The 18,629-nt window shown below is 45.9% G+C and overlaps 1 protein-coding gene across 1 annotated transcript in view; it reads right to left on the reverse strand.

Moving 5' to 3' along the window:
• Positions 1 to 18,629, reverse strand: part of SCRN1 (secernin 1) — a 63,326-nt gene that overhangs the window by 4,369 nt on the left and 40,328 nt on the right. The window contains exons 4-7 of the mRNA XM_025464502.3: positions 15,871 to 16,073; positions 13,324 to 13,518; positions 10,922 to 11,087; positions 1,440 to 1,620 (exon numbers count right to left, since the gene is read on the reverse strand). Of these exons, the coding sequence (XP_025320287.1) occupies positions 1,440 to 1,620; positions 10,922 to 11,087; positions 13,324 to 13,518; positions 15,871 to 16,073 (745 nt within the window). The remainder of the gene's footprint in view (positions 1 to 1,439; positions 1,621 to 10,921; positions 11,088 to 13,323; positions 13,519 to 15,870; positions 16,074 to 18,629) is intronic.

The following is an 18,629-nucleotide window of genomic DNA, read 5'->3' on the forward strand; positions in this document are numbered from 1 at the left end:
TGGATGACCATGAAAAGCTTTCATCGGCCCAATTAGTCTCAGAGTGGAGAAGCTGCTGTCACCACCCCTCCACCTCTTCCTGACACCGCCTTGGCTCAAACCAATGGTCATTGCTCAATTGCAAAGCCCACCCAACCTCATCAGTCTTATCTCTTTGACATTTTATGTGGAATAGTTCAAACACATGGCCCTTTCTCCCTCTGCCTCTGCCTTCTAGTTGCCCCATAATCACAAAACCATGCACCAAGTGGCATTTGTATTCAGGGCTTGCTGTCATCCACCTAGAAAGTTCGCACAGTCGGGAACCAAGGTGGACATCCGGGCAAAGCTCAGTGCAGCGTGGCAGCAGCACTCATGATTCTCAGGAAGTGTTCAACAGGGAAGGCAAATGTAAAAATCTATGACTTTGACATGTTCAAATGATCATCACTGTGGCACAGAAGAGCAAGTTCTAGTAGTGAGGCTGCCGTTCTCTGAGGTTCTTTCTGAATTCCCTTGGATTTACTATTGATATTGCCCTTCTATACATGCTTTTTATATAGTCCACCGTGCCGAGCATGAGATAAGCTCACCCAGCCCACACACATGCAGGCACCAATTTATCTACACGGTGTCCCTTTCTTCAGAACAGACTGGACCTGTTTCAAATTGTTAAACACATGCTTGCAAAGCAGATGGGCATCTAATAACCATGTTCTTTTCCTTTCCCTTCAGCAAAACAGAGGTTGGAGTTTTATACGCCACCCATCACTAATGGCTGCCGTGGGCAAATACAGGGTGTGTGTCTTATTTGAATCAATGTCCTCTAATTTTATTTACCAGAACTTGGGCGGGGGTTGGGGAGGTGGGGGGAATTGCACGTTCAAGAATAAATTTTGCAAAACACTAGGAATTTGAGAATCTTTTAAAAAAAAAACTTTTTAAAATTATAGTAAAATATACATAACATAAATTTTGCCATTTTAGCCATTTTTAAGTGTACACGGTCAGTGGCAATATGAACATCTGCATTGTTGTACAACCATCCATTTCCAGAACTTCTTTGAAGAATTACTTTTTTTAAAACATAGGATTGTAACTTTAAATAAAGTTTTGCCATCTTGTACAACTTCTTACCCTCAAAAGTATACAAAGATTTTTAGACAGCAGAAAAGCAGTGATCCCTACTAGAACCACACATTTCTATTATTTCCTAGGTACACAGTAAATGAAAGAGGGATATTCCTCGCCCACTGAAGTGGAAGCTTTGTTTCATTTGGTTTCAAGAGACTGGCTGGAAAGGTCAACAGCAGCCTTCTAGGAAGGGCCTTGGGTATCTGAATTTCTGGAAGGACGCAAGCTGGCGAGGAGGAAAATGGTGAACTCCATAACCGCTCTCTTGCCTCACCTCTCACAGACGGCGCCCCCCCCCCCCCCCGTGGGCCCAGCCCCAGGCTCACCTGGTCACTTTCGATGACAGCACGTGCCCACTCGTGGGCCTTGTACAGCTCATGCCGGCGGTCCGGCTTCTCCAGGAACCGAGGCTCCTTTTTGGCAGGGTCGTTGTCCCCAAAGCAAGGAGACTGTGCTTTGGGGACCAGTTTTACATCATCAACAAAGATGAAAGGCTTGAATATGGACCTGGAGAGAAAGGAGAGGTGCTTCACCACAACTGAGCTTGAGGCTTGAGGACACCAGACTGTCCTTTCATTCGGCAAGCACTGCCTGAGCCAGCGCATGGAGGGTGGGAAGGGGGCTGGTGGGGGCCGGGACACCGACACAACTGCATATTTTAGTAAGTATTTTAGTACAACTGTCATTTACCAGCTGCAAATTCTTCTATTAAAAGCAAGGAGACACCAAAACAGACTTACTTTGTCCTGGGAAGACCGTTAGAGAGGCCCCTTTCAGTTATGTAAAGGCAAACAGAAACACAGTGTCTTGAGAAAGGGCGTGATGGGCCATCTATCTGTGTTGAAAGAGGTTTGCCTTTCTCTACAGTATCTTCCTGGAAACTGGCCTCCCTGGAAAGGAAGAGCCTGAGACCTTATCTCTTTGTTTTTTTTAAGGTCCTACCTTATTTGCAGATGACACAAAGGTTCCCAGAGTCCCCAGAGAGGACACACTGCAGAGAAACAGCAGCCCTGTTGTGTGAAAGAGGAGCTCTGGGCATAGGAGGTGGCTAATGCAGAACTCATTCAGCTCTTCCGGCATGATGGTATACCTTAGGGAAAATGTGTGTGTGTGTGTGTGTGTGTACGCATGCACAGGGGTATCTGTGCATAACTGCACACACATCAACACACACTCACACACCAAAAGAGCCATGGTTCTTAAAAACTGCATCCTGAGATCCCAAGCCAACAAGGTGTGTGGAGACCACAGCTGCGTGTAACATGGGGAGAGAGCCCTATTCTCCCCTCTGCACCCAGATAAACAGTGCTGAATCAAAGCAGCGCTCCTGGGCCAAGGGTAGCCTGCTTTCAGCCACTCCGTGGGGCAGCACCTGCAATAATAAGAAGTGGGATAAGACTATGTGCACTGATCAGACTTGGGTTCTTTTCTCTCCTCTTAACTGGTACACCTCGGCTCCTCCAGGCGTCAGGTGGGTTAGCAGTGAGCTGGGATGCTGATCCTGAGGCGGCTGGGCCTGAGGCAGCCAGGACAGCCTTGCCAGTGTGCCACAATCTGAAAAAAACTGGGGACCAATGACCCTGGCTACCCAAATTGTGCCCCTGGATGTGATGCATCAGCATCATGCTCAGGCCCCACCCCCATCTTACCGAATCAAAGTCTGCATGTTAACAAGGTCCCCAGGGGGCTCCAAGTCTGAGGAACACACTAGGAAGGACAGTACAGGCTTCCCCAGATATTTGAAGGTGGAACGTTCCTAGGAAACCTCTCATAAGCCATGATGGTATAAGGCCAAGAACCAATTATCATTTCGTAAAAGGCAAACATCCTCTTGGGATGTCTTCTAGTTGGTGAAAACAGGTACCATACTAATGTACCTCTTTTGTAAAAGTGAAGGGAGGCGAAGCAAACTTGTGGAAAAGTGGAGAAAATCTAATCATGAGAAGTGACCTCTTGCGGTGGTTCCCTGAGGTTCACAAAGGAAGGAGGACTCAAGAGAGGAAAAAAGACCTTGAAGTCACTCTGCAAGACTAGGCTCCAGCTAAGTTTCATGTGAATATTAAAAATAGTGAGAGGGGTACCTGGGTGGCTCAGTCAGTTAAGCATCTGCCTTCAGCTCAGGTCATGATCCCGGGGTCCTGGGATGGAGCCCTGCATTGGGCTCCCTGCTCAGGGGGGACCCTGCTTCTCCCTCTTCCTCTACCCCTCCCCTCTGCTCATGCTCTTTCTCTGGCTCTCTCTCTCAAAATCTTTGAAAAAAAATTTTTTTTAAAAAGCACTGAAAAATAAAATCAGTGAGACCTTCATAGCTCAAGCTGGTAAAGTGGGTGACACTGGTGCGGGATAGGTGCCAGGTACCCTGTTCTCTGCAGGTGATGAGGATGCTTCCAGGAGACTCAGACCCATCCTCAGCCCTATCTCCTGGGAAGCACAGGGCGCAGACAGGCCTGCCTTCCCCAGGCCACGCCTGCCAGGGCCTTGCCCTGCCCAGGACGGACCACGGCTGCCCAGCACGGAGGGAGCACAGACTGCCAGCCGCCACCTCCTACAGCCTGGGGAACACACATCGGTCCTTCCCCCCTCTACTGAATATTGCACGCTGACTACTGAAGGTGAAAGGAATCCACGCAAAGCTTTAAAGTGTCTAAAGCAATTTTGATTCTCTAATGCTGAATTATCCAATTAGTCACGCGGTTGATCCTGCAAAAGGGCTGCAGTGTGAGGGGTCACTGGGAAAGGGTAACAGAGGGGGCGGGAGGGCAAGCGGGAGGAAAGCGAGTCCAGAGCTAACGGAGTCCCTCCCCTGCCCGCAGCCTCAGGGCGGGCGAGCACCCCAGCTCCGGGGCCAACAGTGCACCCCGGCAGCACACGTTAACCTGCAGGCCCTCCGCGGGAGCCCAGCCGGCGCAGCTCACGTGCTCTCAGCCCGGGGCCTGCGCTGCGGGCAGCACGGGCCAGAGCCGGGACCTCCGCGGCCCAAGGCCGGCGATCGGGACCAGAACTCTGACACAGCGGCCCGTGGGCCAGGAGCGCGGCTCTGGGGGCCACGGCCTGGGAGCACCGCGGGTGGCAGTGGCGGCGGGGACTGCGCTGGGGCTCAGAACTGGGACGGCCGGCCCCTCCTCCTCTGACCGACCGCCGACACTCTCTGTTCCCTCTCTGTCCCTCATCGGGACTCCAATGATCTCTAAGGTCCCTCCCAGCCTCTAAACCTATTATTTAACTTCTGTTTGTATGTCATGCAACCCACGAACTTGTGGCTCTGACTTCAAGAAGTTCACGCTCAGCACAGTAGTGGTCTTCTGCATCCAATATCTAGGATAATGGTGCAGTAAGAATCAGAACATTCCATGTGACTTCAAACCCACTCCCCACCCGCCGGAATGTGGAGGTTAGTTTAACATCAGTAGGGGTGTCTGGTGGCTTTCCTAAGACACGAGGCGCCGTATGTTTATCCTTCCCCAACTATCGATTTTCTTTTTTAAAATAATAAAATATGATGAGGTTCCCATTATACTCTAAAGCAGCCACAGCTCTCCACGGATTTTTTTTTTTCAGAGTCTGTAAGGAAGTCAGTATCCTCAACTGCTAAAAACATGAAGCACAGATTTGTCAAATGGTTAAAGGGAGATATTTGAGGGTTTAATGAATAAAAATTACTGCTGGTGACAAACTGTAATAATACTAATATTTATTTAAGCCAGAATATGGGAATTATAACTCAGGCTTGATTATTTGTGCCTACATACCCAAAAAACTAGAATGTGGATAAACCCAAACCTTCTGATTTCTTGCCAAGCCTTATAGAATATCACACTACAATTCTAAATAGCCGAGGAGAATCTCAGACATCTTCCCACACTAACAGCTCCGACAGTAGCTTCTTAAATGCCACTTGATCAAATATATGTTAATTAATGGCCCAGAAATTAAATGACTTGACCCAGGTCACATGTCCAGCCGATGGCAAAGCTGAAACTGCCACCCGGGTCATGAGGCACCACCCCTCCCAGGCCACCTGGACAGGCCAGGGCACACTTCGTCACACACCGAGTGTGTCAGGGATGGCTCTGATGTGGGACACACCTGAGAGGGCTCCAGAAAGCTAGTTCTGCTCTGTCCTCACTTTCAAAGAAGCCACCTACCCTGGAATTTACCCTGACACTCAGCGCCTCCATGATGTGCTGTGACATGAACCCAAGATAATATGCCCAGAAGGGAAAATTATTCCAGTAGCAAAGGGCAGCCCGGCAACTGATTAATGAGGAGGTTTAAACCTGGCTGAGCTACACTAAAGGAGCTATCCATCCTTTTGAGGAACAATAAACAAAGGAAGCCATGAGTAACATGAAAGGAACCATATCACCACCACCGCCAGCAATCCCTGAGACAAATCTAAGGTCCAAGGCACAGTCTGATGACAGGAAACACAGCATGGGCTTCCAGTGTGTCTCCGAGGCCTGCAGAATTTTAGCCTTGGGTGACACTCTGAGTCACAGCCAAGAAACATGCTCCCCTAGAGGCATTTTTGCCTTATCTGTCCTTGTGATAGACACAGTGAGCCAGTACAAAAAAATGTTTTCCTTTCATTTGTTTTCTCATTTAGAAGGAAAACAAAATTACCATGAAAATCCCTGACATTTTATAATGTATCACAATTTTCAAAGTGCTTGCATTCAGGTCTCCTGGTACTCCTAATTATTTATTCATTCATCAGTAAATATGTGTTGAGTGATACCTAAGTAACAAACCATTCTAGGTCCTAGGGATAGAGCAATGAACAAAGCAGGGCAAAATTCCTAACCCATTTTTCAGATGAGAAGACTGGGGCTCGCAGCAGCTAGGTGCTTGGTCCAAAGGCATATTCCTAATGAGTGGCAGATGGAGAACTAAATTCAGATCTTCAAAAGCTGAGGTCAGGTTTCCCCTACAACCTCTCACCATTATATCGTTCTGTTGGGTTTTTTTAATACACATCATGCAGAAAAATCTAACACCTTTTTGTACTGTGGGCTTTGGAATTTTATCAGTGGCCAGCCAGCCCTTCTGACCTCAAACATGGCTCTGTTCTCACTGAAGGTGCAGAAACTTCCTTGGTGCCTGAGTCAGGCTTCCCCCGTGCTCTGGAGTCCCCAGCAGATTCGCTGGCACAGAGGGAAGTGGCCCAAGATCCTGCGCTGGTGAATTTGCAAAATTTCAACCAAGCTCAGAGGAACTCAGGATAACCAGCTTTCTCTCGATTGCAGGTGTCTCTCTGAATGGGTCGCTCTGCCTTTTTACCTTGAGGCGCTTTAATCACATAGTCCCAGGTACATCTGGCTGAGCGCAGAACTGATCAGTGAGGAGCCTATTTAGAGAGAAACAGAACTACTACTTTTGGAGCATGGGACAAGCTGAGGGCTGGATCCAGAGGCTCTGGAAGGTTTTGAGGTAAAAATTGCATGGTAGGGACGCCTGGGTAGCTTAGGGGTTGAGCATCTGCCTTCGGCTCTGGTCATGATCCCAAGGTCCTGAGATCAAGTCCCACATCAGGCTCCCTGCATGGAGCCTGTTTCTCCCTCTGCCTGTGTCTCTGCCTCTGTGTGTCTCTCATGAATAAATAAATAAAATCTTTAAAGAAAAATTGTAGAATAGAAGAGAGGAGAGAGATGGTTACGGCCGGATTCAGAATGAAATGGGGGGAAGGGGCTGCTATTTTGCATGGGACCCTCAGCATTGTGGACATCTGTGCCAGCTGTGCCCTGAACCGCACCAGAGCTGTATTTATAGGCTGTGGTGTCTAAGGCTCATAGAGTTATCTCCACCAACAAAGAGGTGCCACTTGTCACCACTTTTGAATTAACCAGATGAGACAGTCTCAGTTAATCCAATTAGCTTCTCAAGCTTAGTACACTGGGAGAAGAGGTGGAAACACACACACACGCGCGCATGCACGCACACACACACACATATACACACACCCCAGGCGCCTGTATCTCCCCAGCTCTTTGCTGCTAGATAAAGAAGGTCAAAACTATTTCCCTAGAAATTCCTCTCTATTTTCTGTTCCCTAGGTGTAAATATACAGCCTAATCTGATTAGAAAAATGAGCTGATAGCCTTTTAATATTTAAAATGGAAAAATTTCCCATTTTCTCCCCCTCTTGGTTTATCTATCCTGTATGTAGAGTACTTGTGGGCTCTCTCAGATGTCAGGGCCTCTTGATGATGTGCTGGTTTGACGACCATGTCTGGAGCAAATAAGCCCTGATTCGTGGTGTCAGCCAGTTTCTGCGGTGTGACCCATGTCAAGTTGCCAGTGTGACGTCACTGAACATAGGGTTGGGAAGAGAGGCACGTAATCGGCTCTCACTGGCTCCAGCACACTGCAGGACTGTTATGTTCTCAAAGTGCTAAGGGACTTCTCTACTCTCTCCCTCTCCAGTACTTCACGTCACTGACGCTTTGGCCAGTCCTGGCTTCCACCGAGGAAGGGGCTTGCAGAGGTCAGAACCCCAGCGCTAAGGCCAGTCGGTGTCACTATGTGGATCACCGAGCACTGGCTAACTCAGAGGAATATTACTAATATCTCAATATAATTAATCGAAGGTCTTTTGCATCTCTCTGGATCTCTGAAACTCTGACACATTCAGCTCCCAAACTTGCATCACATCTGGTACATACTGAGAGGGAAAGAGAAAGAGAAAAAAAAGGCTGGAACGAGTCGAGAGAAGGATCTGCAAGAAATACAGTGAGCAAAGGGCAGAGAAGTGCTGAAGCAGACAAAACAATAGATCAGGTCTTTGGTTCTGAATGTTACTTGGGAGCGATAAAGAGCACAGTCCTGCTCCTGGATCATCATCTTTTGCCAGCCCCCTGCTCGGAAATGATTTCCTGAAAACATCTCTCTGATGCTTTTAGCGTCAGCAGAAGCCAGCTAAAGTTTCCCCGATTCACTACCTAAAAACCCAAGAGTAGGTAATTATGCTTCCTGCTGACAAAATACAAAATGTTAAACATGCCCAATTACAGAGAAACACTGAAATGTTGAATCTGTGACAGTTCTAACAATTGCAGTAAGAAAGGCAGCTCACTTAGCCCTGGAAGACACAAAAGAATGTCTTCCGGAGAGCCTTTAATCTTCCTTACAGTCTTTTCAATTAATTTAACCATGAATCATTTTCTTTTAAAAATTACTTGAAATTTTCCATATTAAATACTAGAGGGCTATTTCCCAGCCCAATCTTAGAACTGTACCGGGCCACGCACTTCAGTCTAGGAAGTGGCATTCCTTCATATTACTGTCCTGGTCTCACAGAGCCCTGCCTTCTAAGCACAGCTGGAGCAGGTGCCTGAGATATCAGAAGCAAAAGGGGTGGTACAGGCCTTCTTCAGCTCAACCCACTCCTGCAAAGGCTCCTGCTCCCTAAAAAACATGGCCAAATACATAGGCAGAGCATCCCAGGCACTCTAGTGTCAGGCTCTAAGTGCCCGCATGTACCCCTGTGAGCCAACAGAGAGTGTTCTCAAGGTGGTTGAGCCACCAGTGTTGGGGGCAAGCTAAGTCAGAGTCCATAAGGGGAAGTCCAGACAACAGGGGGGAAAGACGAGCCCCAGAGCTGATGGACCAAACAGAGGGTGGGAGTGGGGCCATCCATGAAACCAGGCATCAAGAACTGGAAGGGAAGATTAAGAGGAAGTAGCTGGGATCAAACAGGAGTGCATCCTGGGAGACTGGCTGGTATATCACACAGTAGAGGCTCACTGAGGGAGGCCGGCAGAGGTGCCACTCGAGGGCAGCCGAGCTCATCCACTGGTAGAGTAGAGGTTGGAAGAGAGATGGAAACCTAATCCACAGAGGATACTGTCTGATGGCTCTCAGCATTTGCATTGTTCCTTCTACCCAAAATGTCATTCTTGTTTTCTGTACCTAAGTCTTGCTCTTCCACAATGCCTGGCACTCAAGGGATCCTTCCTCTAGGAAGCTTGCTCCTTCAGCATCACCTCCAAGCCACCTGTCACCTTGTACACACTTCATCCCTAGTACTTAACAAGCATGATAGCTGGTATATAGTAGGTGCTTTATGAGTCTTGTTGAATCAATAAATGAATGAATGAAAAATCAAGAATAGATTATACTGAATTTAATAGTCAGATCCTGCTAGAATGATCTATTGATATTGGCAGTAGTTTAAAAACTAAGGCTGAGAAGTCCCTAAGTGGCTCAGTAGGTTAAGTGTCTGACTCTTGATTTCAGCTCATGTCATGATCTCAGGGTTGTGAGATCGAGCTCCATGTCAAGTTCCATGCTGGGAGCCTGCTTCTCCCTCTGCCTGTGTCTGTGTCTCTGCCTCTCTCTCTCTCTCTCCCTCATAAATAAATAAAATCTTAAAAAAAAAAAATTCTCTCTCACCCTCTCCTGCCGCCCTTCCTTTTCCCCACCCTGCCCCTCTCACATGTACACTCTCTCTCTCTAAACATAAAAAAAAAAAAGAAAGAAAGAAAAAGAAAAAGAAAAGAAAAAGTAAGGCCAAAAGTTTAAGAGAGGTACTTAGCTTTTCTCCTGAGTCATCTAAGAAATAGATGACCCTTTCTAGACACCATCACTATCTTATATTCCTGAAATAATAAGAATAAATATGTACCAATTTCCTGGTAGCAGTTAAAGATTTGATGTCCAATATTCAAACAGTGATGATGGTTTTCATCCAGTGGAACTCCTAAGAAATACCAGTGAAACTAGTGGAATAGGAAGTCTTCTAGAGTTTTCCAAGCTGAGAATCAGTCTTACTGACAGATTCCTGAGCCCAACTTAAGGATTCTGATACAACAGGCCCAAGCACCTGTATTTTTCAAAAACCCCTCCAAGTGATTCTGATAATGAACAGAATTAGAAACCACTGGATGGTTGTGCCTAAGCCACCGATGATGTGACCGGTGCTGTATGTGACTCAACATTACCAGGGAGTGAGAATGCCGTCTGCCTAGCAAATCAGAGATAGTCTTAATAAAGAGAAGTTAAACCTACTGTGTATTTTCCTGGATTATCTCATTTAATCCTCCCAACAAGCATACAAGGTAGGAGCTGGGATTATCCCCATGGTACAGTATAGACACTGAAGCTTACAGAAGTTAAGCAACTTACCAGTCCCTAAGTCAGACAGATGGAATTCAAAATCCTGGCAGATTATTCTAGAGGCTGTATTCTTAAATCCTGAGCAGTACAACCCCTCTGCTGAAATACGTGAGCAGAAAGTAACCCCCTGAAACACACTGTCTTAAGGAAGTGGCCAGCACACTTGAGGTTTGGCCTCTGCACCATGTTGTCCTCTAGCTCATAGGAACTGATTGCTTTGATAAATCTTGGGCATTCCTGCATCTGTCTCACTTTGTGTTATTTATGTTTGCATCCCTCACACATAGCACAACACCTGGCCCATGAGATCAACTCAACACTTATTTACTGAATTAAAATCATTTGATTCTATGATTGTCATAAAAATGATGTGACTAGGGGCGCCTGGGTGGCTCCGTCAGTTAAGTATCCAACTCTTTATCTAGGCTCGGGTCTTGATCTCAGGGTCATGAATTCAAGCCCTGTGTTGGGCTCCATGCTGGGCATGGAGCCTACTTAAAAAAAAAGTGATATGACTAGAGCCAAGAACTCCCCTTAGCCAAAGTTCTCTGTACTGCCTTGGCCACGTTGGGGTTGATTGAAAAATGTGACTCAGCTACAGAAGGCAAGGGAGAGGAATGTAGTATATGCTTATTGGATGAGCTTTCAAGGGAAGCATATACTCTCTGCCAGCGCGACTGTGTGTCAGACAAACCTGGAAGGATCTGGGGTCCCAGTGAAGTAGTGAATGCATGGCGAGCTTCTGTTCTGAGGCAGAACAGACACTACACTGGCTGTGGTGAGGAAAGACTCAGAGTCTATACAGACTCCACTGGCTTTGTCCCGTAAGATGTCAATCATAGTCTGCACAGTGATGCTTTCTGTAAAGAAGAAGAGAAAGAGAGAAGCTGTAACAGTGGCAGGTTTTTAGCCAAAATCCCATTCATTCCTTTTCCTTTTTAGTAATAGAACTCTTGAACAGATAGCTGAGAACATAACTGCCCAGCCACAGACGACATTTCCCCGCTTTCCTTGTGGCTACATGTGGCCACATGATAAATCTTGACCAATGGGAGATGAAATGATATGTGCAACTTCCTTGTCATGCCCATAAAAGGGACAGTTTGTCCTTCACTTTTTTCCTCCTCCTGCTGCTGCCTAGGACACGCTCATAAGTGATCCACAGATGGAAGTCCTGTGTTGAGGCAGAGTAACCCACCAGCCCTGGACTGTCCATACACATCTAAACTATAATAGGGCAAAAAGTAAGCCTCCATTTTCTTTAAGCCATATTATTTTGGAGTCTCTTTGTTAGAGCACTGAGCAACACCTCAATGAGTGCAGTATTGCAATAGAAAGGTACTTGCATAGCAAAGTACATGCAATCTATGCACACCCCACTAAGCTAGCTCTCTCGTACACTCTTGCTGGTTAGACTCAATACGATATTTGGAGAATGGCCTTTGCAGTGGAAGAGATTCACACAAAGAAGCATTTAGAATATTCAAGTCATTATGACTACTGTCTCTGACTTCAACTAAATGTGTTAACAATTCCTTGACTGCACAGAACCCCAGGTTTACATTTTCTCCTTCTGTTTATAATTCATTAAAACACTTTTCTTTCGGTCTGTGTTCACAAAGATGGGATCAAAGCATCACATAGGGAAAAGGTGCCTTAAACTTCACTAATACAACTCACATCCCCTTTGTAAATTTCTATTTATAATGTCACACCTAAAAATATTAACAATAAAAACCTTGATTTCTTCAACTACCCAGTGTTCAAATGTTCTCATTATCTCATAAATGAGTTTACTGATTTAAATCAGGATCTAGTAGTTGGTAATGTCTCAAATTTCCTTTAATCTCTGCCTCTCATTTTATTCTTTTGCATTTTACTTGTTGGGCCATTTCTCCTACAGAATTTCCCACAGTCTGAACTTTGCAGATGGTATTGCCTGGTGTTATGTAATATGTTCCTCATACTCTGTATTTCCTGTAAACTAGTAGCTAGATCCAGAAGCTTCATCAGATTTAAGTCTGATGTTTTGGTGAGACTACTTCACATAAGGGATTATATACTTTTATCAACTTAGGTTTGTTTGTTTGTTTGTTTGTTTTGAACTTTTAATGGTTTTAAGTTCCCATTGTAAAATGGATGCTTTCTTACGTCCCTATGCTGAATACATTAATTAAGCTCCACATCAAAACTCCTGAAGTGTTTTTCTACATTAAGCATCAGCAAAGTTTTTCTTGAAGAACCAGATAGGATTTCAGGCTTATGGGCAACATCATCTCTGTTGTAACATACTGTGCCATTATAGCATGAAAACAGTCCTAAACGATATGTAAATAAATGTGTATGGCTGTGTTCCAATAAAATTTTATTCACAAAATACATGGCTACCAACAAACAGGTCATCATCTGCCAACCCTTGTTTTAAATGATTTTAAATCATTTTAAATGATTTTAAATGAGGTTTAACTTACAAAACACACGTATCACTGGCAAATATAAAATGTGGCCGTGGTGGTTTATTTGGAAGGGTTTCCACTCAGGCACACAAGTACCAAGCTATCCAGTCAACACATTTACCTAAATTTGTATTTTGATCAAGTCAATAACTGGGCAGAAGATAGAAGGTTTGGGAAGAAAATTCAGGTCAACAGTTCAACTCAATAAATATTCATGGAGCAAAAGTCTATAATGGGCACCAAAAAGGGAACTCAGGATGAGTAAAGGACAGTGCCTTGCCCTCAAGGCCTAGCAGCCTAATAAGAGAGGAAAACATAGGAAGACAGTAAGTCAAATATACAAATGCTGAGATAGAAGGAAGCTTCAATAAGAATCATAAAGACAGGTACAATAACACTGATGTTTAAAGGAGAAACCACTCCAGAAGAAGAACCTCCCATGGGTGAGGAAGCATCCTACAATAAGAAATACACATTGATATCCTTCCTGCACCTCAGGGGCATCAACACAAATTGGTCTGTATGTACAAGGTCTACTCTCATTTCCTCCTCTGCTGATCCTAAGATCAGACAAGTCCTCTGAAATAGTTACAAGACCACAGGTATGAGAGGGAGAATCATAAGGGGTGTACTAACTCACCTTCTTTCTTTTCTAAGCTGTCTTTGCCTGCACAGCAGTCTAGATGGTCATCAGCCAGAGAGAAAACTTGGGAAAAATTGAACTCGTCCTCTCCTGTCCACCAGCCTTGACTCTGAGCATAACTCCTGAGTTCAGGGTGCTCTGCATCGATCTTCGTGGTGAGTGAAAGCTGATTGCAAATGCACTTCACTCCTTCTGTAGAGAGTACAAAGCCCCGTTAGTTGGAAATACATAGTTGAGTATATCAGTATGAGTGTGTGTGTGTGTACATGTGTACCCAGATATAGGAGTGTGGGAAATCTGCGGGAATTTTTTTTCTCATAAAAACGTAAGTGTGGCTAAATAAATCTAGAATCAGAAACACATGCACTCTGAGTACACTCCAGCTTGGTGGATAAGAGGCCAGAAATTCTCCCATCAGCTGGCAGGCTTGCTCTAGCTCTTCCAAAGACTCAGCTGTAAATACCCTGAGGATGACTTGGCTTTCAAGCTTCAAGATACTGTCTAGAACACTAAGAAGTTAGGAGTTGTAGTTCAAAAAAGCCATCCATATTTGCTGCTGCCAGGAAGCATGTTGATCTAAATTCTTGGAGAATGAAGTAGAGAGAGAGCTCAAACCACAAGCTGCAATAAAGTCATTACTGCCTAAAAACCAGTCCCTTAGAGACAAGGTCAGTATTAGACTGAGTTCTTCTAGTATGTTCTGCCTCACTGAATTATTCTTCCAAGATAAGGAAGATTCCTAGCTGATAGGCATTGGCCCTCTGCCATTCATCATTTCAGAGGATAATACAAGAATAAAACTACTTTAAAAATTAAAAATAAAAAATAGCTTTGGCCTAAATAAGTGATTTTGGCATTCTTCATACTAAACTACCAAAAATCTCTTGTGAGCAACTCCACAGATAGTATTTTCCTCAAGGGCTGATTTATAATAAGACATTTGCTTTCAGGAATGTTAGCACTTGGGGGCCAAATTTACTATCCTATTACTATCACACTGCTGCTGGAAGCAGAGGACATGAAATCAATGAGTCCAAGGAATGGCTAGGGTTTTATTTCAATATTTAGTGAAAGACTGCGTGCATTTTGACGAGATGGGTTTTTTAAAGCTATATCTTGAAGAGACACTAAGCTTTTGAAAAGCAGGTATAGGTCAAAAAAGTTTTTTAAGTTCTACTGAAAAGCAATATATGACTGCTCTTCTGTACAGACCACTACTCCTCTTGAAACCATTTGATAGTAAAGCTTCATCTTAGGAGAATTTTTTTGGTAAAGGAGTTTTATGGTCTTGCACTGCAGGAGGCTTGGTGATATGGCTGGCCACACCGGCTACACCCGTTCTGTAAATACCACAAGAATAGGGCAGCAGGCACAAGTGAGTATATGCTGGGCACATGGGGGTGGAGAAAGTCTCTGAGATTGAGGCAAGGGCACCACCAGCCCATTCAGCACCCTTGTGAGAATAAGAAGACACCCTCCTCCGGGCAAGCCCCGGAAGCCAGCCTTGAATAGGACACAACATGCCTGTCGTCCACAGCAACTCTGATCACCACACTGACTCAGGCCACAAGAAACAACGGGCTTGATGCTCAACTATTACAGTAGATCTTCTGCTTCTAACTCAAGTCCGATTTGGTTCCAATCACCCCTAAGGCAATGATGCAAAAACAGGTTTCATCCCTCTCATCAATTCTGAGGAACCAGAAAAGACTTCCTTGCAAATTCAGTTGAGAAAAATATGTAGGCCAAGTACAGGTCCAACAGGAGAAGAGCGCTGTGATCTCCTAGCTGTGTCTGCCATGAGCGCACGAGGGGGAAATGGCAGCGCACAGTCCAAGTGTGTGTCATTCAGTCCTAAGGAATGTCAGTGGGGCTCCACTGCCCAATCCCCTCCTAGAACTCCTTAGTTCTCTCAGAAGCCCTTTAGCCCATTCTGGGACCCCATCCAGTCCCTAATATGAGGGTGCTAATTGATGAGACAGGACAACCACACCTCCTTTTAACATCTCCTCCCTCAGAACTGTCTAAGAACAAATGTGGCAGGGAGCACAGAGCAATAGGTGAATGGGCACTGCATCCTCCCGGGTGGATTCCCTAGTCTCTGCTCTTCTAGAAACCCTGTCTCACAGAGAAATGAGCCTGTTGGCCCAGAGGCAGTCAGTGGTCCTCATACAGATCCCAATTCCTCTTTCAGAGGAATATTCCAAGCACAAAGAGCTATAGGGCTGGGGGTAACGAGGGGCAGTTCCCTGTAGTAATGGCTCATTGACTCAATGGAATGGGAAAGTCACCATTCCTTTGGCCTGGTCAGAGTAACTTTGGGTCACAAACTGGTGGTAGTCAAAATTGGGTCCTGCTCAGAAAGCAAACAGAAAATAAACGTCAGGAGTGTGTTTCCCAAGTGCTGACATCCCCGCATCCCACGTTCCAGAAGCAGAGCCTAGAAGAGAAGGTTCAGCACAGAGAGGGTCCACATCAGCAGTGGGCAGGCAGCTACACATCCGGGCAGCATCCCCCTCGGCCGCCCCATCCACACGGGCTCACCTGTGATCTGCTCGGCAGCCCAGTACTTCCCCACGGTCTCCAGCACCCAGGCCTCCTCACGATCCACAATCAGATATGCGCTTTGGAAGCTGTGGCAGGAGTCTGCATCTTCATAGTAATTTCCACCTTGTCCATGTTCCTCCAACAAGGCGACGATGACATCTAAGGCTTCTTTAGCTGTTGTCCCTCTTTCTAAACCAAGCCTGGAGTAAGAAAACCAGAAGTGTACCTCAGTTATTTCCTACCATGTGGTTTTTACCACAATAACCAAAGACTAGGAGGAAGGGGAGTGATGAAGCGGGCTGACATGTGTAAACACGTCCATCTGTGGACAGATACAGAGATTCACAGCACACTTGAACAGCACAGCACACTTGAACTCAAAGTGCATCTCTTCCACATTCAGTTCAAAATCATGGGGGGTGTTTTGTGTCTTTAGGCACCTCCCCTCCCACACAGACAGAAGAGTCAGGAACCCAGGGCTTCTCCCCCATGAAGGGCACCTCAGCCATCTCTCTGTTTCACTTTTCTTTTCTCTTTCTTTATTTCTTTTAAAGGTTTTATTTATTTGAGAAAGAGAGAAAGCACGATCAGGGGAGAGGGGCAGAGAGAGAGAGGGAGACTCCCCACTGAGCAGAGAGCTCGACATGGGGCTTAATCCCATGACCCCATGATCATGACCTGAGCCAAAGGCAGATGTTTAACTGATTGAGCCATCCAGGCACCTCTCTGTGTTTCTTTTCTAACCCTGGCTCCCATGGAGCTGCCTAGCTCAGCTCTAGCCTTATCAAGACTCCCTTTCTTTTTATTTTTTTTAAAAAGATTTTATTTACTTATGAGAGAGAGAGAGAGAGAGAGGCAGAGACACAGGCAGAGGGAGAAGCAGGCTCCATGCAGGGAGCCTGACATGAGACTCCATCCCGGGTCCCCAGGGTCATGCCCTGGGCTGAAGGCGGCGCTAAACCGCTGAGCCACCCGGGCTGCTCCAAGACTCCCTTTCTGTGGCTTATTCTCCCTCCTGTCTCTGAGCAAAAGGAAATCTCTGCCCAGTGCACCCTGATCTCTGCTATTCTACGCCACATACTTTGGTTGGTAGTGAAAGTGTCCCATAGCCAGCCACTGTCCTCAGTGCATATGATTCACTCAGAGATGGCATTAGGAACCGGAGCCTGGTTGGGACACGATCAATGCTTTTCAACATATCTCTCCTCCTACCTAGTATCAGCCTCCTTCTACTGGTGTGGCTTACAGCTTCACTTATCAAAAACTACACAATTCCTCAGAAATGAAACAGCAATCTCCTCCCAGCCCTTCCAATTAATTGGCCCCCTAAAGAGGGCACAGATACTGCCCTCTGCGTGACCCTGGGGAAGTCACATAATATATTTGAATTCAAATTTATGTTACCTATCAAGTAAGGACCTATGTCATCAGGTGGCTTTGAGGACAGGTTTATGAGATAATGAATGTAAAACCACAAGCACAACTGCCCAGGACCAAGTAGGTGATGAGTACATTTAAGAGGCAACACACTATGGCAGAAAAACAGTGACTCAGAGAGAGAGGGGCCTGGCTTCTGGTTCAGGCTGTGCCACCCACCGGCAGCATGACCTTAAGTAACATAACCTTTCTGAAAGTTGATTTTCTCATTTGTAAAGACAAACTGGTACTACATCCCTCTCAGGCTGATCTGAAAGAGGATGGCACCTGATACGTACTCAGTAAATGTCCATTTGTTCATTTCTCCCTTCCCATTATAATTCTGGTGCCAGCAGCACAGAACCTCAGAGCAGAGGCAACAGTGCCTGCTAAGGTGGTAGCGTACGCCAGTTCTTGGTGAATTTCCAGCATGAGACCAATTATAACTAAAATTCACCCAGCCTGATTCTTTCCAAAGGGCCTTTAGCTGTGCTGCCAGGGAGGGGAAGCAATAATTCCACAGAGATATTCTTGTAACAGGCTTATTTTCATGGTCAGATAATTATATATCAATTCATTGGCCATTTCTCAGTGTTGGTCTATTTAGGAAGACTTGAGGACAAGGCACTGATTTGAAAGCTGAACCCTATGACCTTAGGAGAGTGATAAAAAAATAAACTCATTAGAAGGTTGGATTAAGTAGACTATTCTGTTGGTCAGTGTCATCTTCTCCGAAGAGGAACAGCAGAAGCAAGCATTCATCTGATCTTGAAGGTCCAGAGCAAATAAGTGTGCTGTGAGCACTTCTATAGGTCTGCCCAAGCTGTGCCCCAGGAGGGCCCTGAGAGCCTCTGGTCACATTGTCTCGTGCATGCATTCCAAGCAGAAGCCTGTCCCAGGGCTTCGGTAGGGCTCCAATTTGCCCATGCAAACCTGTGCTAGGAGCACATGAATACCCAAGCAGGGGCACCCCGCCTTTGGAAGCTGTGACTTCTCTTTTGCAGTTTCCAGCTCACTCTCCTGCTCTTCTGCCTACTGTGTTCCACACAGACTTCCGAGACATGCACTTGCCCTCCCACGCTGACTTTTGTGTCCTCTTTGCACAGTATCTGCAGCGGGACCTCGACACTCATCCACAAACACAACTTTCTCTCTCCTGCCCCCTGTGCCAGGACCATGGAAAACAATACTCCTTTGTCCACCTGTTTATTCCCAACTAGCCTCTGTGCCTCGGGACGAGGGCAGGACAGCCTGCTCCACGGTACCAGGACTGCAAACGACAGCAGGGTTACACACTCTCCGGCTGGGACCCAGGGGACAGATGCTATAGAGCTACAGCA

Source organism: Canis lupus, chromosome 14, assembly GCF_003254725.2.
Source record: "Canis lupus dingo isolate Sandy chromosome 14, ASM325472v2, whole genome shotgun sequence".
Taxonomy (NCBI): domain Eukaryota; kingdom Metazoa; phylum Chordata; class Mammalia; order Carnivora; family Canidae; genus Canis; species Canis lupus.